At 28.6% G+C, this 24,976-nt stretch overlaps 3 protein-coding genes and 1 pseudogene across 4 annotated transcripts; all 4 read right to left on the minus strand.

Annotated features, from left to right (window-relative positions):
* Positions 1 to 1,042: 1,042 nt before the first annotated feature.
* On the minus strand, positions 1,043 to 3,915 carry LOC145191658 (eukaryotic translation initiation factor 3 subunit F-like). The gene is made up of 8 exons (XM_080068807.2): positions 3,679 to 3,915; positions 3,310 to 3,389; positions 2,153 to 2,290; positions 1,921 to 2,012; positions 1,712 to 1,787; positions 1,529 to 1,589; positions 1,249 to 1,362; positions 1,043 to 1,154 (listed from the first exon to the last, which is right to left on the minus strand). The coding sequence occupies exons 1-8, from the start codon at positions 3,868 to 3,870 to the stop codon at positions 1,074 to 1,076; spliced, it is 834 nt and encodes a 277-aa protein (XP_079924933.2). The 5' UTR covers positions 3,871 to 3,915; the 3' UTR covers positions 1,043 to 1,073.
* Positions 3,916 to 7,256: 3,341 nt separating this feature from the next.
* On the minus strand, positions 7,257 to 10,023 carry LOC145191497 (cyclin-dependent kinases regulatory subunit-like). Its single transcript, XM_090067310.1, has 3 exons — positions 9,871 to 10,023; positions 7,748 to 7,875; positions 7,257 to 7,570 (listed from the first exon to the last, which is right to left on the minus strand). The coding sequence occupies exons 1-3, from the start codon at positions 9,930 to 9,932 to the stop codon at positions 7,497 to 7,499; spliced, it is 264 nt and encodes an 87-aa protein (XP_089923436.1). The 5' UTR covers positions 9,933 to 10,023; the 3' UTR covers positions 7,257 to 7,496.
* A 618-nt stretch (positions 10,024 to 10,641) lies between these two features.
* LOC145191443 (uncharacterized) lies at positions 10,642 to 13,349 on the minus strand. The gene is made up of 2 exons (XM_080068548.2): positions 12,525 to 13,349; positions 10,642 to 12,411 (listed from the first exon to the last, which is right to left on the minus strand). Exons 1-2 carry the CDS (start codon positions 13,170 to 13,172, stop codon positions 11,245 to 11,247), a joined length of 1,815 nt encoding a protein of 604 aa, XP_079924674.2. The 5' UTR covers positions 13,173 to 13,349; the 3' UTR covers positions 10,642 to 11,244.
* Positions 13,350 to 17,943: 4,594 nt separating this feature from the next.
* LOC149882334 (uncharacterized) lies at positions 17,944 to 24,018 on the minus strand (annotated as a pseudogene). The gene is made up of 4 exons (XR_016445045.1): positions 23,756 to 24,018; positions 23,394 to 23,555; positions 18,254 to 18,415; positions 17,944 to 18,121 (listed from the first exon to the last, which is right to left on the minus strand). The product of XR_016445045.1 is annotated as an uncharacterized LOC149882334 (transcript).
* Positions 24,019 to 24,976: the final 958 nt, after the last annotated feature.

A 24,976-nucleotide genomic window follows, 5' to 3' on the forward strand; every position in this document is an offset into this window, starting at 1 on the left:
GTTAACATATCTCACACGTTATGCTTTGTAAACTCATGGGCCTTAGTGAATCACAGTGTTTGTAGCCTAATATTTTATCATTATTATTCTCAATTATTTCTCTGATGCACAGACTTTTTTTGCTCAGTTACATTGTTATTCCTTTTTTGCTCTTGGGTACATTATCATTCCTTTTAGTAAACAAATAATTTTCCAATTTCTTTGTCTGATCCACTTTTTTTTTTTTTAAGCCATTTTTACAGTTTAATTCACTATTTATTTACTAAAGTTGACCAAATCGAATCACAATCGCTAAAATTCTGTTTCCTTTTGAAAAATATATTTTAGCTGTATCATTTAAATAATTGTTAAGTATATTGTTATTACATATATATTTTGTTAAGTATATTGCTATTATATATATATTTTGTTGAGTATATTTGTTATATATTTTTTGTTGAGTATATTGTTATAATATGTTGTTGAATATTTGTCATTTAAATACTATTCAATGATAATTTGCGCAAAAAAAAAATTAACAAGTTAATAATTATTTGAAAAAAACATCCAATCAAAAGGCCTCTAAATTAAATTGCTGGTTTTAACTTAATACATAAGTTATATTTTTTAATTTTGTACATCATCCTGGAACTGTTTTTGCTATCATCAGCAAAAAAAAAAAAAAAAAAAAAAAAAATCAATATCTCGGTCATTTTAAATTTTACTTGAAAAAAACAGTTTAATATTTTATAAATACATGGGTCTAAATATGAGGCAACTGTAGAATCTAAAAACCTTTCTGAAGTTGTGCATTGAATTTTTTCAGAAAGCTACACAGACATAAATTTTGTGTATCTTATTTGCTACAGTCAAGAAATATCTTTTACCAATTGGTTAGTGTTAGTTTTTATTACACTAATCACTTTTTATACTATTTTAAAATAGTTAACATTATTTCTGATACTAAATGGGGTTTGACCCTTCTGCAAATTTCTACTAGAAATATCCAAGAAAATCAATTAATCATGTTGCTTTCTTAAGTCACTGTCATTTAAACAGCCCATCATGTTTATAAATATATCTCAAATATTACTTTACAAGATGCTGTTCAGTTTCGTAGCAACAGCAAGTTGTGACTTGGTTAAACTGGCAAGGTACAGTACCATGAGTAAGTCCTAAAAGAAAATTTGATTGAAATGAAATACAAAACAATTTTAAAACTTAGTATAAAGTTAAACAAAATAATTTTTAATAAAATAGTTTTTGTACCTGCATGTTATTGTTCATCATCTTTTCAAGCTGCAGAGGATCCATTTGAGGGACAGAGCCAACAACACTCATCAATTTTTGACCAATTTCATTATTTGCAGGCTTCAAACCATTCTGATGGTTAAAACAATAGAGAAAATCAAAGCAGTTTTTATCTTGAAACGCACAACATTTACCTGCATGATTTTTTACCTCCATTTTTAAGACATTTTGAACTATTCCATTCATCAAAATTCTTCATAAATTTTTTGTAAAATCAGTTATAAAACTTTTAGCCTACCAGAACATCGTTTACATATGCTAAAACTTCTTTGAGTCGTTCCAGTAAAACATCTGCTGATCTAAACACAGAGAGGTAGAAAAATGTTTTAGGCTGATTTAAAGAGTTTGATTTCATTGGCTACTCATTTCTACTTAATACAAATAGTTGCATATACAAAAAAAACAATTATTAAGTGATTACTTTGAAATGTGTCCTACACTATTCAGCAATGAAAGAGGTTTCTTTGAACCACCCTTATTTTTTGCAAACGTTTTTACTAAAAAAATAAATAACATAACAAAACCAATTCATTTTACTGTTAGTGACATTGTTTGAATTTCTTTTATAAATTTAGTAGACTGAGATTGTTAAAGTTAATTTATTGAAAAATATTTTTTAGTTTAACTTACCAGCAACAAGTTCAGTTTCATAAAATTTATATTGGCAAGGTATAGGGGTGAAAATGGTACCCATGGTCCCACCTGGCACACCAATAGGAGAACTGGAAAAAAGTTATATGAATTATCTGCAATTTTTACCAAATGAATTTTACTATCAATTAAATATGTATCTATTGTAATTAAACTTCCAGATTTTAAAAATAATTTGATTTGAGATATGCGCATAAACCTTTTCCTTTACCTGGTGTATGCCTTTACAGACATTCTTCCTGTTTTAAGTTGGGTATCAACTGTTAGATGAATCGGGTTATCACATTCGATTGCATAATACTCATGAATTAATGTTGAGTGACCTGTTACTTCATTACTTGTTGCAAACCTAGGAAATTTTGTGTGAAAATTCAAAATAAGTATTGCAATCACATATTTAAAGAATGAATGCAAAGATGTTATTAAATATTTTTACTTTAGTCCTTATTAAAAAATTAAAAATGTCATTAGTGTCTCTCTTATGAATGCCACAACATCAAAATTCTATTGCTTTATTCTTTCATCTTTTAGCCTTCTCCCATTGTCATGTCCTTAGTGTTAACTTTGTATTCTCTATGAATGACAGTGACAAAATAGAAAATTCACATTTGGGAGATAAACTAAATTCACATTTGGGAGATAAACCCATAAACTATATCTATGTTAAATTTTTTCTTTCCAAGTAAATTTAACAAAAAATTGAAAAAAAAAAAAAGTTTTTAGACCTTTCTCTTGTTCAAACTACACCCTACATATAAAGTTCTAGGTTTATCTTTATATACTTAGATTTTGAGCCTTATGAATAAATGACAGAAAGTACTGTCTCAAAACTAAAAAACTGACTGATGGATTATTCATACTTTTTTCCTCTTTAATTGCCTACAACTAAACTCAATCTTTTTTATTTGTTTTATAGTTATATGTAAGGTACCCTAATACTTCTGATTTCTTTTTCAAGTTGGTAAAAATATTTGTTTTACCATGTCAACACTTATCATTGTTTACATTTGTAGGTCATTATTGTGTGTTATGCTAGTTAATAAAGTTCTATATCAGATCTTTGTCTTGCATGTCATTAAAGTTCTTATAAAACATATCACACCTCATTTTCTTAATATTTAAAATTTCTTAATAATAACCAGTTCAGTATTGGAAATTTCTTAAAAAGCAATCATTGAGTTAATAGTTTGAGTTTACAAAAATGAATTCATTCTTATCAGTAAGCATTCCACAAGGTCATGTGCACTTGATATGTACAGAAACCATGAAAAAACTAAGAAGCAAACTCAATAATGCTTTTTAAAAAGTTATCCTTTAGAAGAGCTTTACTTTTGAAAAGATTCAAAAAAAATTTTTATAAAATTATACCAGCCAACTACTTCTTCAGAAGGTGATGCACATTTGTACAGTTCTCTCATAGAACTTGCATATTCTTTATCAAATGCAACCTAAAAAAGGTCTCAGTTTGAAACAAAAAAAGATTAGCTTAGCTTTTTTAAAAAACTTATTAATATAAATTCACGATGATGATAGAACCCAACTAATAAAAACTCTTAGGCTTTAAAAATTTGATTTAATTGTTAATATAAATATTAACAATTAAATATAAACTACATGTAAACTTGCTTTAAAGTAGAGTAAATAAATTTAATGTACAGACTATGGGTACTTTCTGCAGCACCTGAATCATTATCGGTATCTAATTAGCCAGCAATTTCTTTTAGAAAGATTATTTACCTCTACTTGAGTTTCAACATGAGGAACAGTAAAACAGTTTTTTATTTCAACAAAATTGTTTGAAACTGTACCCAACAGCGTACCAACAACTCTCTTAGCTTCCTCGCTTCTTCTTTCATAACTATCAACAATAGCAAAGAGGGCTACAGGGTGAACAAAAACTTGTTTCACATGCGCTGTATTGGCCGCCATTTTAAAAGAATAAACAACACATTTCGGCTTTAAGTCGACACTTCATAAGTGGTATTTTTTTTTAAGTGAAATATTTTGACAAGAAAAAAAAATTTATTTACTTCAAAAAACTGACAACGTTTAAGTACATGAGAACTGTACTGGCATGCATTTTTTTAAGTCATAAATTAAACCTTTTTAATAAATTAAATCTTAATTTAAAGCCTTAACTAAATCTTAAATAAAACGTTATGTTTTTATACCCCTTAAACTATTTTTTTTTTTTTATGTGCGCGTAAATATCTATTAATAATACTATTATAATTTAAATGGTTTGACTAAGAAATACCCTAATTTTTTAATCTTTTTTTTCTTTTGAATAATCACAAATATGGCTCATGAACCAGACCAGTAGTAACCAGCAGTTATTCTTAAATAAAAAAGCGCAAAAAAAAATCGGAAAGTGTTGAAATTTTTTTATTAGAATGGTTATAAATATCTGATTGATCTAATAAATTATTTCAGCATAATGTTCAAAGAATAGTATTGCTATTGGAACAAAAGTGTTATTACAAAATCATAGTCGTGATGATTGAAAAAGTAGAAAGCTCGTAACGCCACGCCTTTTGAAAGAGAAGTGTAACCTAATAAGCTTGTCGATGAACAAAAAGAAAACCGTAAAAAATGACAAAATACAATAAATCATGAACAAATTTTCAAATCAGTACAATATCAAAAGTAAACCTGTAATCAAAGATGATGAATCAAGCAACGCAGATAACATAACTCAGCATGAAAGCAGTGTGAATGCTTTTTATGAAAGTATGACAAAAAAAAATTTGCATCTTTTGATATGAGAAAACCAGTTGCAATAAAGTTTAGAATTAAGAAACAAAAAGATCTCCGTAAAACGCATCAGCCTGACTCTTTTGGTCCGAAGCGACTTCATAGAATCAAAGAAAACGGAGACTTCTTTTTTAGGGCTTTTTCTTTTATTATCACCGAGGTTAGATATCCAAGTATACAGTAGTAATGGAGCAAAAAAAGAATGACCTACCCATACAGTTTAAGGGTCAATAAGTTGAACGAGTATTCTTTATTTCTAGACAACTTAACTGGAGCCCACTTTGATGTTGTGATTAATGGTTAAATATCTAGTTCTTTTACTTGTTTTGAGTTCACGAGTTTTTTTCTGATTTTTGTGATTTTTTATTTATCGGTATTGTTATTGAGGAGAAAAATTTCATAATGAAAGTAAAAATTTAATACAAGATTTTTAAATGTGAGAGCAAAAATCTCATATAATGTATAAATTTTTAAATCATGTCTAAATTTTTGAAAAAATATAGTTGCCCTCAACTTTTCATGCTATTTTTTTCATAAAAAAATAGTTTTTTAAAAATGAAAATCCCTGACGCCTGGCAAAAAATCCATGTTCTTTTTTGAAATTAAAGCCAAAAGTTAAAAACTTCTCAGACAAATTTTCCTAAAATTAATTTTTCCAGGCCAGTGTAATACATGGAATTTAACGTATTTTTTTATAGAATAAAAATTGTTAAAAATCAAAGGGAAGAATGTACTTGCGTGTTTCAAATCAAGATACAAAATCATGGGTTCGAAGCTAATTTTTGTCGTAAATCATCTCTTAACGGGTGATCACTAGAAATCCGCACAAAAATTTGTTTAATCTTCCCAATATGACGAAAGCGTATTGAACCAAAGCTTAAGGCTGAAAACATTGAAATTGTAACAAAAAAAGATTATCCACCAAATTTACCAGAATGCACACACAATTGAAAATTGCAGGCCAGCTGAGAATTTTTTATCACCACTGAAAACACATAGGAATAATTGAAAAGCAAGAACACTCCAACAACTAAAAAAAAGAATTCAGCATTGTCTGACCAAAATTGACCCCAACGTCATCCAAGAAACGGTAGGATGCACTAAAACTTAAACTGACCGTGTCAGACATAAACCGAAATTTTGGACTGATGTTTTATTTTAAAAATTTCCCGGTAAAAAGTGCTCAAATTTTACGTAGCTGGTCTTTACGTAATATTGCTCAATACAATTATCTCGCAAAGTGATATTTTAGTGAATATAAACTATATTTTGCCGATGAAGTGATAAAATGGAATTGAATATTGCGTTATAAAAATAAAAAATTCTTATAAAATACTTTTTTTACTTACAAAAAATATAAAAATATAAGGAAATTATGATCCTTTAAGCTTTGTGCGGATCTTCAGTGACCATCCGTAACAAATAAATTCATATGCTTGGTTTTAACACCAACAAATTGCTAGTTTAATACTTTGGGATTGAATTTAATCATGATATACTTTGAGAAAATAAATGGGAAACTTTATTCCGATATCACAAGAGAGAAAAATTTTAAGAATAAAAGGAAATGAAGACTCCACGGGAAGAAACGGCAGGGTCACATTTTGAAAGTTTCGACTTTTTACACTTTCTAGCTTTACTAACCATAATAGCATATTTTGTATTTGAATTCAAATCAAATAAATGATTTGATGCATATTTAAAGTTTTTCTAAATTTTCCTAAAACTTCGAAACTTATAAAGGTTTAAAAGTTTAATAATGATTTATCTCAAAATGAAAAAATGTGACCCTGCCGTTTCTTCCCGTGGAGTCTTCATATATATATATATATATATATATATATATATATATATATATATATATATATATATATATATATATATATATATATATATATATATATATATATATATATATATTATCACTTCAAATGTTTTTTTGTTTTTTCCTTACTATGATTTAGTTGAGAATAAAATTTGTGAGGTTTTATCTTTTAGAAAAATGACATTAAATGTTTGAGGTCTTAAATTCTTTATTCAAGACTGTAACTTACCTGGACCTTTTAAATCGAGGGGAATAGCAAATTTTAAGGGAGGAGGAGGAAGGGGAAAAGGGGATAAATTTTAAACAAGAATAGCAGCTGGAAAATTGAATAACAGAGTTAATTTCATGAAAAATACAGGAAACAGCTATAGGATGAAAAATGCAGTCTTTAGCAAATACATGATTTTGAACCAGAGATGTTACCAGATTGTTGCCAGAAGTAAAAATCAATAAGATCTAATTTCTGATTTCATTCAATTAACTACCATTCAAAAAAATGGTAAAGTTTTTCATATACAATTCGAGTAGAAGTTTGAATGTTTAGACTTTTACGAATAAATAATCTTGGTACAATTAAAAGGACAAGGATAAGAATAAGTAAGAAGACTTTATGAACTATTTTTAGAATAAAAGTCTACGCTAAGCACACATCACTACTTATTTTAAGAACTGTATACTATTTTGCTTTACTAACATTTAAATTTTTTGTATTTGCAATTGAAAAAAACAAAACAACAACAACAACAACTAATAAATTTAATGATAAAAGTAACCAAGTGTTGACCAGTTATTCAACAATAAAAATTAACTCAACTATCTTTCAAATGCATATGAAACCATTAAAAAGGTTGGAAATATACAGTAAAATATAAAGAAAATATCCACATCCAGGTCACCATGAGTATATACAACATCTTTACAAGTATTAGGAAGGAAGCCAATATTTAACTTTATCTATGGTCATCTTGTTTTTAACTCATCTCATGCGATTTGTTGCATTCGTTAGGGGTGCGTTACTTAGTTTTCTTCGAAACAAAAGCACATGTGGTTCTACAACAAAAGTGGGGCACTATTTACAGAAAAGAGTTATTAAAAAAAAAGGACTGTAATTAACTTTTTCATATTAATTTTTCCTTTAACATCTATAAAAATATATCTAGTAAAAAAAGTAACCATTTTAAGTTCAGCCAAAAACAGGAGATAAACTAAGTAAGCTTAGTAACAAACCAGGTGCATGAAACATATAATGAATCCATCCAGGAGATTGCTGAATACCAATATTTCGCCACTCTGTTTCTGTCATTAATTGTGTTTTTGGTATTAGGTCAACATATTTTCGTGGAATGATTACATGTCTAAAAAAACTTCATTATTAGACATAAGAATAAAATAGCATTAAAAGTTTCATATAAATATTTTTATTGGTATTTTATATAAAAAATCATTTTTTACTATGTCCTAACAAAGAAAGGTTGAGAAAAAACTTTGCACAACCGCACAAAATATTCTGCATTTACAGCCCAAAAACTTACAACTCTATGTGATTGCTTTAAGAAACTTCATTGTCAAACATTGTTTAGATGTTGGAGATATGTTAATAAAAGCTATATCATTAAATTATCATCAGATAGACCCATGACTATGGCAGAAACTATTAAAGGCTCAGGAACAAGTACAAATATACCAATAAAGCCAAACATGATTTATCTTATAGATACTAAATAAAACTTAGATTAACAAAAGTTTCAAAGGACTTTCACAGCTATTACTATAGATAATATTACAGCAGTTAAATATTGAGACAAAAAAATATTTCAAGGAAAATCTTCATTTGTCAGGCTACTTCAATGTAAAAACAAAAGCAAACTTTTTATCACTGCTAACACCAAAATGTACATAAAGAAGCAACTTTTAATTAAAATCAAAATTTTTCTATTCTTAAAAGTCCAAATATCTGCCTGATAAAGTGGTATTATGAAAATTTTAAAGAAGAGAGATGGAATATTTAAAAAAATATGAGAACTTGCATAGAATATCTACTATGCAAAAGTTGATGGAAGCCTTGTGTAGTAAAGTTTATTACACAAGATATTAATTTTTAGTGGTAAATTTTAATGTGCTAGCATTTGGAATCAAAATAATCTAATATTACTTTAAAAAAAATAATCAAAAGTTAAATTTTGTCAATATTCTCTCGAAATGACTTAGTTTAAGGGTAAGGTCATTTACATAAACTTTACTTATCTATGAAAAACTGTAAATTATATCACTAGATCAGTTTCAAAAGTTTCTTGAAATATTCTCAATAAATATTAATTTCTATATTAAAAAAAGCATGCACCTTTATTGTTAAATAAAAAAGCAAAAAAAAAATAACCACACAAAAATGTTGACAGAAAAAAATTTTGTTAATAATCTGTCATGTACAACCATTAGTAAAAACTGGCTAGATTAACTTTTGATTAACATCAACATTGAGCTACATTCCATAGCAAATATTGACCAGAACTGCCACACAGAAGTTTATGTTTTATAGTTCAACCTATTTACATCCATGACATTAAAAATTTCTTTTTGAAATTTGGACAATGGAATTTCTTTAGCTATGTACTTAACAATGTACTAAACTCTACCCTGTTTCCTACCTACATCAAGTTGAGTTTGTTAGAAAAAAAAAAGATATAAACTAGATTTGTATAAAAAAACTGAAGTGCTTAATCTTATTTGTTTTACAAATTGCTAAAGATCAGTTTTTCCTGAAAATGTATAAATATACTTAACTTTACTTTTGAAAAAATTATGGAGGCTTAGAGCCAACATTTAAATATTTTTGTGACTTACTGACTTAGCTTTTGTACTTTCAACCCCTGCTGCTTTATCTATTTCTGTTCATAACTAGAAGACCATATGAAATTATTAGTAAACCTGTTTTACAGCCCTACTTTCAATCTCATTAAATTGTTGCCCAGTTTTATTTACTATTAACTAGTTTTAGATAAGAAAATTAAAAGATCCAGTACTAAAGATCCAGTAAACTTTTTAAGAATTCTATTGCATGGTTATTGTTACCAACTGGTATAAAAATATACTGCAAGGTATTACCAATAATGTTGTTGCATCATGTGATTTCTAACTCATCCAATAAAGTTCTTTTAACATTTATTTCAAATATCAAACTACATTATACTTTATCAGATATCCCTTATTTTTAAAACAAATGTAAGTGGGTGGTAAAAGTCACCCGACTAAATCAAGTTGTACCGAAATGTTACTAGATTAGTTAATATCTTCGAGCAGAAATATGACCACATTATTTCTTATGATAAAAAAACATACTTAAAAATTTCTACCTATATTCATACTCTCCATCGTCATATTTGGCAGAATACTGCAATTCATCAACTGGAATCATCGTTTTCGTTCAATTCAATTAACGAAATTTATAACTTCTAGAAAAAGACATTCAAATGTTGTTTTGAAAATATATTGGTGTCCTTAACAGTCCGGATATTTACACGTGTTGTCTGAAAAAATTATATTAGGCCTAAATCATTATTTTGAAGCGATTTTATGAATTTGTCAATCATTGTTCCCATGAAAACAATAAGCTTTTTTTTTTATTTCGGAAGACTCATAGTAAGCTATGTGAAAACACTTGAAATAAAATATACCCAACTTTAACGTTAAACAGGTCTTGAATCGTTTAAATGTCAATTGTTTTCACTTGAGAAAAATCGAAATTGTGTCATGACAAACTATTTATGATTTAAAGGTGATTTATTTAAATATAAAACGAATCAGCAAAATTTTTTTACCTTGTAAAAATTTTTAATAGAAAAAAATCTTAACAGAAAATTTATTTCAGAGTTTTTATGACATGAAGTTCAAACTGCTAACTTGTAACAATCTTTAGTATGTTGAAGAAAAGTTCAGGTCTTTTTGAAACACAATTATAAAAATAGGAGTTACGCATTAGGGATAGCTTAGGAGTGTTTTAGAACTTTTATGTTGTTTTTTTCCACAACCTGCGTTAAAAATTTTTTAGTTCAAATTTCCCTTTGTTTCTTGTTTTTTTTTTTTCTCATTTCAAGGTGAAACACTTTAACCTTATTAAAAATATATTTTTGAAATTTTAAATGATTTAATTTTAAAATCGTCGTATAAATCACGCTATAGCAAGGTTTAACATTTAAACTTTTAGAAACGAGAATTATTCATGAAAATATATAAAATTTGTTTTTTGTGAAAAATTATAATTATGAATCATAGACGAAAGTCTGTTAAGCGATAGAGAACTATTTTGACTCAAGATTAATTCTCACGTTATAATATTTCAAATTCTAATCAAAATTATGTTCTGATACTATAACCAGAAAATGCTAAAACAGTTTGAAAAGAATCATTTAAACCATTAAGAATTTATAATGTAAAAAAACAAAACTTTTCTCTTTAACAAAAAGTGAAACTTCTAAAAAAAACTGAATATAAAAAAGAAAAGTTATTTAAAAACATACTCGAAAGTTACCTTTGAATTATAAAAAAAACCTCTCTTAATTGGATTATAAAAAACATCTCTTAATTGTGTTTACAAACATTAAGTAGTGTTGTATAACTGTATTATTTATTTAAAAAGATAAAAATCATTTTAAAAAAAACAACAATAAAACAAATTTACATTCTTAGATATACTGTTTAGCGTGATATAAGTTAATTTTTTCTTTAAATTAAAATAATTTCTTTTTAACTCTGAAGTTTATCCATATAGAAACAATCATGACAGCAGAATGAAACCGATAAAAAATAAGCAAAGGATACAACAACTTATGTATAAATAACCATACTTTTTCACCCCAATAATACTCCGATATCCAGTAAAAACGCTGAAACATGTATTGCACACCAAAAAAAGTGTCACTCACCCAAAGAGTTACATTTAAAATAAACAAGAAGATTAGCCACTGGCCAATACGAGCAGATGATCGAAGTTTATGGTAATCTTTCTTCCAATCTGAAATATCCATAGATGAATCGTAATATCGATATCCAAAAGCAACACGTTTATAAGAACGAGAGGTCATGAGGAAGTACATTTGCACAAGAACAGAAACTACATTAATTACTGCTAACAGACCCAATAAAATACGAATCTCCAACTGATGAGCTAAAATATCTTTATTGACTAATTTAGGAAACTGGTCCTTATTATAATCCACCTGTTTTGATATTGAAAAAATAACAGCAATGAAGAATGGTAAATAGCCTAATAGGCCAGTTATTAAGAGTAAATAATCTTCAATTTTATATTTACGGTCAGGATTTTCTTTGGAGTGATAGTTGCATATTTCTCTTGTAATGCAAACAGCTGCAACTATAGCAAGTAAATGAACAACTATCTCTGTCAAGTACTTAAATAACAAATTTTGCAAGAAATGAGTATTATATTGTACACTCCAGGAAGATAGCAGCACAACTGTTGAAACAATTATACCCATAAGAGTTCCTGGGTCAGATTTATAAACTTTTGAGTCATCTCGTTTAACTAAGTCAATAGCACCATAATTATATTTTCTCCTCTTATCAGGTTCTTTACTAAACACTTTTATTGGGTACATAAAATACAGCATCATAGACAAAAGCAAAACATATTCTAAAACAAATGGCTCCAAGTAAATACTAACTTTTGAGGCTGTGTTAAACATATCATCATCAGGGTTAGTTGAACAATTAAACAACATGTATTCCCCTTGCTCAAGAAGATCTGAGTTTTGAAAAATACGTGTCTCTTGACATAGCAGGGAAAACCAAATACAAAAGTTTGTAGAAATCATCTGTACAATGAGTAACTTGAACAAAAACTGAAAAGATCTTTGAATCTTTGTACCATTGAATACCTAAAAACAAATCAATAATACCTTAATGATTTGTAGATGTATTTTGAATATCAATCCCAGTAAACAAAAAAAGAGTTTTTACTATATTTAATTTAAAAAAAAAGGGAACTCACTTGTACAAATAATATTTGCAATGGCATATATGCAGCTCTTGCAGCATGGAAAAGAAATTGAATCCCATAATGTACTTTGTCTGTTGGTGATGTGACAAAGAACCCGCAATGAAAAATAGTTGCAATTGAAAACAAATCCAGTAATAAATTTCCAATAGTAAATATATATCCACACCCAATCAGGTATTGAGACAATGTTTCATTACTTTTGTCTGTCTCATCATCAAAGTCATCATAAGAAATTGTAAATCTTTTGTTATTTCTGTAAAATATTGCAACTGACATTCCAAAAATAGAAAACATTAAAAAAACAAATAGGACCCAATAATTTGTTGTAAATGAAAGTCTCTTTAGAGTGGTAGTGTACTGAGCCACTGCAAATATAACTCCAACAAAAAAAAGCAAAGCAGACCATACAAAAGCAATTATGTTTTCAGTTCTGTTGCTGCATTTAACACAATGAACATAATCATTAAAACCAATAAAAATCTTTTTAAACAAACTATTGCAAGAAACTTTTGAACTAACATTAGGTAACTCCAGTTTTTTCTGAGGAGTTGTTGATGCCTCATTAGAGTATTCATTTTTATTAAAAACGCTTTGTTCTTCAAAGCTGTTCTTTATAACATTTTCAGCATTTTGAGTCATAATCAACTATTCATTATTACGTTTAGGTCATGTATTTTTATTTTTACTTCACAAGAACGTACAAGTCCGTATTTTGCTAAACAAGAATTTATTGTAAGAGAAATTTTGACAATAAGATATGTAAAAAAATGTAATAAAATACCTTTTTTCGGTGTATGAGCAAGCGAGGCATTAACAAATAAACTTTCGATTGTTGCATTTAATGTCTTGATCTTAGCAAAGCACCCGCAACAATTATTGTCACTATTTTCATTTTTTTTCATATGAAAGAAAAATTTGTAAAACGACCGTTCATTATTATTGATTTTAAGAAACAAAAAAGAAAAAAAAATTTTATGTAAAAAAAAAAAAAAATTACATTTTAACTTTTCTCGCTTCCTTCCTGCAAAATCATCCGTTACGTACTGAGATTCATCATCAACCACTCACTGAGATTCATCAGATTCATTTCTCTCAAACTTTTAGTTTTCATGAAAAATAAAAGTTGCTTAACAGCAAAAAAAAATGATTAAAATTTAACACATGCTAAAGCAGGCTATAAGTCATATTTAAGTTGAAAACCTTTCAAAACATTTTCATTTTACTTGACAATTTCGCGATATTTGTAGCAGCGCTTTTTCTGATCTTCCAAGAATATCCAAATGTTCTACAATTCTAAGGCTTTAAGTGATCGTTGCTTCAGAGTCATTTTCTAACATTCTGAAACTTTATTCAAAGCAGTTTCGTATGATCGTGTTCAAAGGATTTAAAGACTAATACCAAGGCCGTTGTCATGACAAAGATGCCTCAATTTATGTGCTTGTTATACTGAAGAAGCTCTTTATACATTATACATTTATTACACATTTATTCTGCATCTCAAGAGTCTAAATGTATTACTAAATACTTAAAAATGAACATAAGTGCAATAAACTTGAACGATAAACTTGAAAAAGTCCTACTTAAGTATTTAAAAATTTTTATTCACCACATTACAGTTGTCCAGGTACAGTTGGCCAGGTACAGTAGGCCAGGTAGTGAACAAAATCCATAAAACAAAATTATTTCAATAATAAAAATATTGTTTTCTATTGATGGTAGAATGTCTGATAGAATCTAATAATATTGTACAACTTCTAATTTAAACTGGTTTTACATTTTGATTTTATATCGCATTTCTTTAGCTGATTAAGAAAATAGGAAATTTATGAAATTTAGGTTAAAATGAACTTTTACATTGTTCTTCGTAATCTTCTAAAGTATAGCTTTTTTTCAAACAGATTTCAAGATAATTTTTGAATAGGTTTTTTTTCTATTTATTTAATTATCCAAATATTTGGTCTAAAGTTGCATTAAATTTTTGAAATTTTTTTGTAGCACCTTTACATATGGGTTATTCCATGTAAAAGTGGGACAAAAAATTAAAATTTTCCACTCACTTCCTCAGATTTCTATTAAATTTTAACCAGTGGTACCTATCAATCAAAAATGAAAAAAATGCAAAATTTGAGCTCCCAACTCCAAATGGTTAAAAAGTTATGATATTTCAAAATTTAGCCTAAAATCCCATACCTTTTGTTCACCTCTGCCGTATCTTTTATTCACGTCTGATGGATTCTGTAGTATCATACTTTTTTTGAATAATTCAAAGTTTAGTAGAAGAAAACAGCTGAAAATTTATACGTAGCCATTTTTGAGGGTGCTGAATATAAATTTGTAGAAGAAATAGCACAAAAAGAGTTTTATGACATTCATTTCTTGATTTTAAAATGGCGAAGACAAATTTTCTGTTTCTTTACTATGGGTTACACTTTCACTAATTCCTGGAGTTTCCCAACTCTCATGGGTATGAATTTTTTTTAGATAAAAAAAAATATGTTAAATCGCCTTAAAAAAAAAGCCAGTTTTGGTATTTAGAACCATTATAAAGATAAGCTATTTTGAATTTAAGACTAAAAATGGCATTTTTGGACCCATGTTCTCCATTATGGATATTTTAGTGGTTCCCTTTCCTGAATAATTCTAATTATAGTGGAAGATATTGGCTGAAAATTGGTATTTGACTATTTTTGAGGGTAATGAATTCATACATAAAGAGAAAATAACCCAATTTAAAGTTGCAAATTGTTTAAAAATAGATTCTTTTTTTTTTATCAGGATATTGTTAGTTGTTTAAATATAGTAATGAGAAATCAGCTGTGATATATTAAGCATAGAAATTATTTTAGTTTTTGTAGTTCTGCTGCGAAAATTCCAAAACGTTACGGAATTAATAATTTTGATTTTTGTTACAAAATTAATGGTTGGTTTTTATGACGATTTTGAGGGATATTGTCTCGCATGAAAGAAGGAGAAAAAAATTCATTCAGTCAAATCCTCTAAGAAACGAAAGAAGAAGAAATGTTGGAGAAAATGTTGAAGAAATGGAAGAGTAAGTTAAAGTAAGTTGAAGAAGTTACAAGGGAGAATTAAAAAAAAAAAAAAAAACGATCGATAAAAAAAAATGTACACAAGATGATTCATCAACTCTTCACATAAATAAGTGATAAAGCGTAAGAAGAAAAGTTAAATACGACTAGGAATAAACGTAAACACGGAGACACATAAACGATAAAGTGTAAGAAGAAAAGTTAAATAAAACTCGGAAAAGACGTAAACACGGTAAACGATAAACAATAAAGCGTAAGAAAAACTAAATACAACTGGGAAAAGATGTAAACGCGAAGACTCATCAACCTGCCGCAAAAATAAATAAATGAAAAAATATCTGGAAAACAAGCAAAAACTATAAAAAGCTCAAAAAATAAAAATAAAAAAAGAGGATTAGAGATAGAGATTAGAGCGATTGATGAGTACGGTCGTCTCTCTTTGGAGGAAGAGAAAAAGAAAAGAAGTGGAAGTTTTAAAGAGAACGTTTTAAGAAAGTTTTAAGAAGAATTTTAAAAAGAGAGAGAACTTTGTAATAATAAAAGTACTTTGATGAACAAATAGTTTTATAAGCAGTTGAATAAGCAGTTGAATAAAAGAAGAAAAGAAGAAGTTTTTAATATTGATTATAAGAGAATAATCAGAAGATTCTATTAAAGAAGAGATATTTGTAATAAAAAGAAGATATAAAAAAGAGGAGTAATTGATATAAACAGTATTGCACACTGCAAGAAGTCTAAGAAAATATTATTTGTATTATATAAAAGTTATGAATATAAGAGTGCTAACCACTACACATTAATGGAAAATTTATTGAGTTTTATTATATAACAGAGAATACTGAGGACGGTAAATAGAACCTTAGCCCTTTAACGATTAACCTTACCCATTCCTAACCAAACTATCCCCAAACCTCGCCCTTTCCTAACCAAGTAATCCCCACACCACTAACCTTGTTCCCAACCTCCATATACCCTTCCAAATAACACTAAACTCAAACCCCCCCTTACCCTTTACGCAAGAACGAAAAACAATAAATAATTAATTCCAATAATTAAAAAAAAAAAACGCCGCCCTCACTCTAGAAAAATTGCAACTGTTTTGAATGTCACTGAACTTGATCTTGGTGCAGTAGATAATGTTGAAATTCCAAAGGAGATTTAAACCAAATCTGATGATCTAGACTACCTTGTTAGGTGCATAAAAAAAAAACATAAAGTTTTTAACAGATGGCAGCAACTTCAAGTTTTGACATTAGACCCAAAATTTTGGTCTTTCAGAAAAGCAACAAAAGAGTTTTCCGTTTCCAAAAGAAAAATTTAGAAGGCAAAGTTATTAAATGAGCAAAATGGCGTCATAGAATACTTTCATGTGGTTAAACAACATCAAATCAGCCAGGATGTTGATGATGATGATGATGAGGATGTTTTAGAACTTGTAAAACTTTTTTACTTTAATGATGGGTATTCAAGACAAATGCCTGGTCAAAAAAACTACATTAGCATTGGACGATATAAACACATGTCTAAAAAATTTATTTTGCATAACCTGAAGGAACTCTATGCAGCATTTAAGATAAAGTAACCAGACCACAAAATCAGATTTTCCAAATTTTACTGTCTTCAGCATAAATGGTGCATCCTTGCTAGTCCAAAAGGTACATATTCTGTGTACCTTTTGGACCAGCAAGTTTATGCGGTTAAACTCTGCAAACTCAGTAGGTTACACTTAAACAGTAGATTTATTCGACTTTATTTGAGTAAATTGTGAAAAATCAATTTTACTCTTTTTTATTGACATAAACTTTAAACCACTCGCTTAAAGAATTTCGTTCGCTTACTTTTAAAAAAATAACAAATTCACACGAAATAACCAAAGCTTATTAAAAAATTCTTATGTTAAAAAAAAAAAGTCTAATTTTAGTAAAAAGAATATTTAAATATCTATCAATTCACTTTTCTTCCTTCTCTAGTGCCCTTAGAATAAATATCTTAATTAAAAATCAAATCCAATTACCTAAGTTAAAGCTAATTTTGAAGCTCTCCTACCCCATTACGCCCCTAAAGATCAATGACTCTTGCTGTTAACTTTTGAGAAAACCTCACGATAAAGTTAGAAGTTCAGCAGATTGTGTCTTTAATTGTCAAAAGTGTATAACAATTTTATAAAAGCTATTGTACTTTTTTGTGCACGAAATTTTTATTATTTGAAATGATTTGTTTATCTGTTACAAACTGTAGTGGTATATGACGTATGAAAGTATTTATTCCACTAATAATAAACAATCATAATTTTTGGAGCGTGGGATGAGCAAAAATATCAAATTTATCTATAGGGAAATTATAATTAGAAAAGTCTTTAGGAATTTAAGAACCATTTTAATATTTAAAGACGTTATTTTACATAGATAACTCATTCATTCTGATTGGTTGTTTTGTTGCATAAGTTACATGATTTCTTGCACACATCTTGTGTATACTTGCTAATATGACAACCGCCATAACGAGTTAAATAATGGCACCATTCATTAGTATCCTTGCATTCTATAAGTGATATATAACAAAAAAAAAATCAATATGACTTAAATTTTCTTGTTTTTTAAACTAATTGTTAATCACAGATATATCTGTCTTTAGAAATTTAAGAGAGAAAATAAATTTCTAAATTTATCTTACCACTTTTGTCAGATAAAATAACATCTTAAGCTAAGTTGTTGTTCGAAGTTGAGGTATCGCATAAACCGCAGCTTTTCTTGCACACAGTTTTAGCATATTCATCAAAGTTACAAGCCCCATAGCGAGTCAAATAATGACACCATTCATTAGTATCTCTGCATTCTAACAGATTGAATATAAAAATTGAATATAAAAATTGAATGTAAAAATTGAATGTTAAAATTGAATGTAAAAATTGAATATAAAAATTGAATATAAAAATTGAATATAAAAATTGAATATAACAGTATAAAAATTTGACAAATTATTTTAACGGAAGATAACACAGAATCATTTTATTATTGAATCTTAAAAATTAGGATTTCAAAATTTCAATAAAAAAAACAACCTATATACTTATGTAACAATATTTGCTTCATGCTTGAGTTAATTCTTCTTAAAATGTATACGTACCTTCGGCAAGACAGTTTTCAAATGCTAAAACTAAAGCAAGAAAAACAGCTAACATCAGTTTGGCCATCGTGTTCTGCTTATAAAAATGCTCACAATTGTTAGCTCACCAGAAAATGAAACGCGAACATGAACTTTCTATTACGAGAATCTTTTATATATGTTAGAGAGAGAAATGGTCAAAGTTTCTGGGGGGGGGGGGGTATTTGCTTCAATAATAAAAATAATGTAAAAGACATCGCTAATATATGTTTCAAGAAATATCATGAATAATCAAAACTATTTCTAGCCCCCTGTTAGCATTTTACCCTAAAATGTTTTTTTTTTTTTAACCTAAGACACGTATTATATTTGTTCATGGTTTTATTGACACATGAAATAACAAAACTGTGTCCTAAACTAATGTTTTTTTTAACAAAATTTTAATTATGATAATAATAGATCACTGCTTTTAGATATTAAAAAACCTTTCTCAATTCCCAAACCTTCTGTTCGATGCATACAGTAATTATAAACATTTTCATCACATACACTTTTAACCTCCCATATTTTACACCTTTCAAGCATTTTTAGAAAAAGCAAATTTTATTATTATCATTAGTATTATTATTGCTCTTATCATCATCATCATCATCATCATCATCATCATCATCATCATCATCATCATCATCATCATCATCATCATCATCATCATCATCATCATCATCATCATCATCATCATCATCATCATCATCATCATCATCATCATCATCATCATCATCATCATCATCATCATCATCATCATCATCATCATCATCATCATCATCATCATCATCATCATCATCATCATCATCATCATCATCATCATTATTATTATTATTGTTATTATTATTATTGTTATTGTTATTATTATTATTGTTATTATTATTACTATTATTTTTATTATCATTATCATTATTATCATTATCATTATTATTATCATTATCATTATTATTATCATTATTATTGTTATTATTATTACTATTATTGTTATTATCATTATCATTATTATCATTATCATTATTATTATCATTATCATTATTATTATCATTATTATTGTTATTATTATTATTATTATTATTATTATTATTATTATTATTATTATTATTATTATTATTATTATTATTATTATTATTATTATTATTATTATTATTATTATTATTATTATTATTATTATTATTATCATTATTGTTATTATTATTATTATTATTATTATTATTATTATTATTATTATTATTATTATTATTATTATTATTATTATTATTATTATTATTATTATTGACAGTAAGCTTCTAATCTTTACGTTCAAACAACTCAAACTCATTTCTTAAACTGAGTTTGACCAGAGTTCAGTCAAAATTCAAAAATCAAGCTGATTCAACTTCTTAACTAAACCGTCTTTTCGCGTCTTGTGTCTGCTCTTTCGCAGGCATCGTCTCTAATATTCTCCAAAGCATTTTTTATTTCACAATAACCCAACTGCAAAGCCTTGGGTCCAGGTTATCCATAAGCACAGATCAGCGATGCGTTAAGGCACTCATAAAATTGTAAAGTTTGTGAATAATGTCAAAGTAAAATGATGCTTGTGGAATACAGTTTGCTGCTTCATTTCCTGCCAAGTTCAATGAATGTGCAAAGCACGGGATGTATTCAGCATATGAATTCTGTGCCTTTATTATTGCCTGAACACCATGGTAAGTTCAAGACATGTTACTGACATTATCATATGATTGACCACGACAGTTTGTAACGTCAATACCCACTTTTTCTAAAAATGTAAAAAGGCTTGTTGAGATCTCACTCGCAGTGTCACTCGAATGTCCACTCATGTCAAGAAACTTGAGGAAACGCCATTGGGTACGCAACTGTCTTCAGGTAGATATCTAACAATGCAAGTTAATTGGTCAACCTTGCATGCATCTGGTGTGCTATCTTTAGATACTGAGTAGTACTTAGCACGCTTAATTTGGTGAACAATAGTGTCCAATAGTTACTAGCCCATCACGTTTATGATTTCGTTGCGAATTGTTGAAGACAAATAAGAAACTTACCTTTGATAATGCTGCTGTATCGATTTGTACTTTTCCAAGTGTGCACTTAAGAAAGAATCAAATTTGGCAATGAGTTCCAGAATACCCAAAAAATTACTTTATAAGCAGATCCCAATAACTCAGTGTGGCCACGCAATCCTCAACCGCGCTCAGCCAAAAACTTTATTCCTTCAACGACATGTTCTAATACCAATCTGAAGTATTGGCATTCCGCATTGAATTATTTGACAATCTTTTCATCGATACGAGCTGCAACCACTGAAAGGTTTCTCGTGCTCTGAACGGCAGCTATGTGGGCTGTAGACTTTTCATGCGCACAGATAGTGGCTGAGCCATTCTTCCAGCCATTGAACCCATCACTGCAAAAAGCATTTTTCTGCGTTAAAAATAACTGGGAATGGAAATGGTATACTTCCCCGTGGAAGGCGAATAGCATAGCCACGATCGATTAAATTCTGTTAAGGTAAGCCCGTGCACAATCGTAAAAAATGTCTTCGAGTAATATCGTGCTTGCCAATCTCCATCTGAAACTGCTGTTGACCACAAAGCAAAATCAGTTGGATGTTCATCCACTTTATAAACGTCAGATTTTCTATTAGTTGTAGCATCAGTCACGGCGTCTAACTCTAGTGCATCAGTTTTTAACATTACTTCTGTGTACGCTTCTATCACACGTTTTCTTCACGACTCTTTAAAGCTCCTGACTCATGATGATATGACATTTTAGCAACTTCACAAAAAATCGGTATAATACTGTATATCAAACTTTAATTTATCAAAGACTGATATTGGTAACAGCAAAACACTAAGCAGTTTAAATTTTAAACGAAACACCGCACTGCGGTCACAGTTTTTAACAAAGCACTTGAAAATCCCGGATATGTCGTCACTCTCACGTCAGTGATCTCAGAATAATGCATAGATCTGCAGCGTATAATTAATTACAGCCAGGACTGTTTAGAAGAATAGATAGAGGGGGAACTTACCCTGTAGCCCGGGCCACAAGAGCCGCCTGAAGTTCTTCAAGGGGCCCCACAACTTAGAAACAAGATAATGTTCGCATGATTATCGCATATGATCAAAGCCTGAACTAACTAATAGATTATAGATGAAAGACGCACGGGTATGTCATGGGCCCCCCTAAATCACGGGCCCTTAGGCTGCAGCCTAGTTAACCTAGTGGTCTGTCCGCCACTAAATACATAAACCACTGCTAAAATAATCTATAAAAAATGCAACTAACATTTTAAGAATCTCAATTCCTTGACCTTAAAGAACATTAAAAAATATATTTTCCTCGAATATAGTTTTTTTTACGGGAGCCTTAAAATATGTTCTTTTTTTGTGACAAGAGCTAAGTCGACGCATTTACTTTTTTCCCTTTTTTCAGAAGAGCTTGATGAGCAAATCCCATTAAATAAGAATTATTTTGTCTCATTCAATATGCGCACCACCTTATCCAAAAATGTCACACCAAAAACGTCATTATTTAAGCACGGAATTTTATTTTCCATAAGTTCAAAAATTGATGCAAAATCAGGAAAACAAAAATATTTATAAAAATTACTTTTACATTCGAAAACACATCAACATCCAATCCCATTAAGGTCATAGCACAATATTAAATGATGAATCAATTTGTTGAATTCTTTTTTCTATTTTTTCTTTTTTCTTTATTACAAGAATTTGAATATCCTTATATCGAAGCTTCAATGAGAATCTGAGTTTGTGCCATTCAATATGCGTCCCATTCATTAAGGTTCTCCTTTACTTTTGTAAAAACAAAATATTTTACTCGAAATAACCAAAACAATTGGAAAAATTAAAAAATATTAGTAAAAAATGCTTCAACTCACTTTAGAACTAATAAAAAGCCCTCAGAACTAGTATCTTACTTAGAAATCAAATCCAATTACCTAAGTTAAGGCCAGTTATGAAGCTCTCCTACCCGATTACGCGCCTAAAGACAAGGTAAGATCAATGACAACGACTAGGCGTTTATCCAAAATATTGCTTTTAGCTTTTGAGATTATTGCTTTTAGCTTTTGACCTTACGGTTAAGTTAGAAATTGAGCAGATTGTGTCATTCTTTACAGGTCAAAAGTTAAGAAAATTTTTGTAAAAGCTGTTACATTTTTTTACGTGTATGAATTCTTTGTTACTTGAAACGGTTTATCTATTACAGACTCTAGTAGAATGTAACGTGTAAAAATATTTATTTTCCTAATTCTAAACAGTCATGTTTTTGCATATGGGTTGAGCAGAAATAACAACTTTGTCTATAAGGGAAATTATAATTAGAAAAGTCTTTCTGATTCCAGAACCATTTTAACATTCAGTGACGTTGTTTTACATAGATAACTCATTCTTTCTGATCGGTTGTTTTGTTGCATAAGTTACATGATTTCTTGCACACATCTTGTGTATACTTGCTAATATGACAACCGCCATAACGAGTTAAATAATGGCACCATTCATTAGTATCCTTGCATTCTATAAGCGATATATAACAAAAAATTAATTTAATTTAAATATTTTATTTTTTCAACTGAATTGTTTATCACAGTTAAATCTGTCTTTAGAAATTTAAGAGAGAAAATAAATTTCTAAATTTATCTTACCACTTTCGTCAGATAAAATGACATTTTGAGCTAAGTTGTCCTTCGAAGTTGAGGTATTGCATAAACCGCAGCTTTTCTTGCACACAGTTTTAGCATATTCATCAAAGTTACAAGCCCCATAGCGAGTCAAATAATGACACCATTTATTAGTATTTCTGCATTCTAACAGATTGAATATAAAAATTGAATATAACAGTATAAAAATTTGACAAATTATTTTAACGGAAGATAACACAGAATCATTTTATTATTGAATCTTAATAATTAGGATTTCAAAATTTCAATAAAAAAAACAACCTATATACTTATGTAACAATATTTGCTTCATGCTTAAGTTAATTCTTCTTAAAATGTATACGTACCTTCGGCAAGACAGTTTCCAAATGCTAAAACTAAAGCAAGAAAAACAGCTAACATCAGTTTGGCCATCGTGTTCTGCTTATAAAAATGCTCACAATTGTTAGCTCACCAGAAAATGAAACGCGAACAAGAACTTTCTATTACGAGAATCTTTTATATATGTTAGAGAGAGAAATGGTCAAAGTTTCTGGGGGGGGTATTTGCTTCAATAATAAAAATAATGTAAAAGACATCGCTAATATATGTTTCAAGAAATATCATGAATAATCAAAACTATTTCTAGCCCCCTGTTAGCATTTTACCCTAAAATGTTTTTTTTTTTTTTAACCTAAGACACGTATTATATTTATTCACTTGCACAAATAAGTCTTATGGTTTTATTGACACATGAAATAACAAAACTGTCTTAAACTAATGTCTTTCTTAATAAAATTTAGTATTTAATTATAATATAAGTTGGTTGGTATTAAAAGTAAATCTACTTGATTAAATTAATAAATATGAGACCAGAAGAGTGTTTCCATATCAAGTTTAACAAAGTAATCAATTTCTTTGATAAAATTGATCGCTGTTTTTGGATATTAGAAAATCTTTCTCAATTCCCAGACCTTTTGCTCGATGCATACAGTAATTATAAACTTTTTCCCCACACACACTTTTAACCTCTCATATTTTGTGTAGACATTTGTAAATGAATACCCTTGATATTTGTTTTTAAAAACGTATTTGGCACCTATAATTATTGCGTGCATTCAAAACATTTGTATTTGATCAGATGCTTTGAGGTACTAGATTAACTTCTTGCAAATTTTTTAAAAATTTGGCGCAAATAAAAGCTAAAGTAGGTTTTCATTTTTTAACCGGTGCAAAAATAATGATAGAAACTAACTATCAGAATTTCATGCAAATGCTGTTTGTGATTTTTGGTGTAGTTTAAAATTTGCTTATCCTTGTTAAACGAGCAATGCCTATATTAATTCCGTTTGCTACTACGTACCTTTGTGAGTCAAGGTTATCAGCATTAGTGTCAATAAAAACTAAAGATCTTAACCGGTTAGACGTCAAGACGATATGCATCTTACGCTAAGACAATTCCTCGATTTAGTGTACTTATTGAAAAGAAACAGCAGCAACCATCTCATTAAACAGCTGTCATGCGCTAAATTTTACTCGATACTAATAAATTAAGGTGTTTTTTTCAATATCTTTTTTCCTTTCACTAT

Source organism: Hydra viridissima, unplaced genomic scaffold (genome assembly GCF_058129835.1).
Source record: "Hydra viridissima isolate aposymbiotic clone 2 unplaced genomic scaffold, HvirCarnegie_v1 scaffold_11, whole genome shotgun sequence".
Taxonomy (NCBI): domain Eukaryota; kingdom Metazoa; phylum Cnidaria; class Hydrozoa; order Anthoathecata; family Hydridae; genus Hydra; species Hydra viridissima.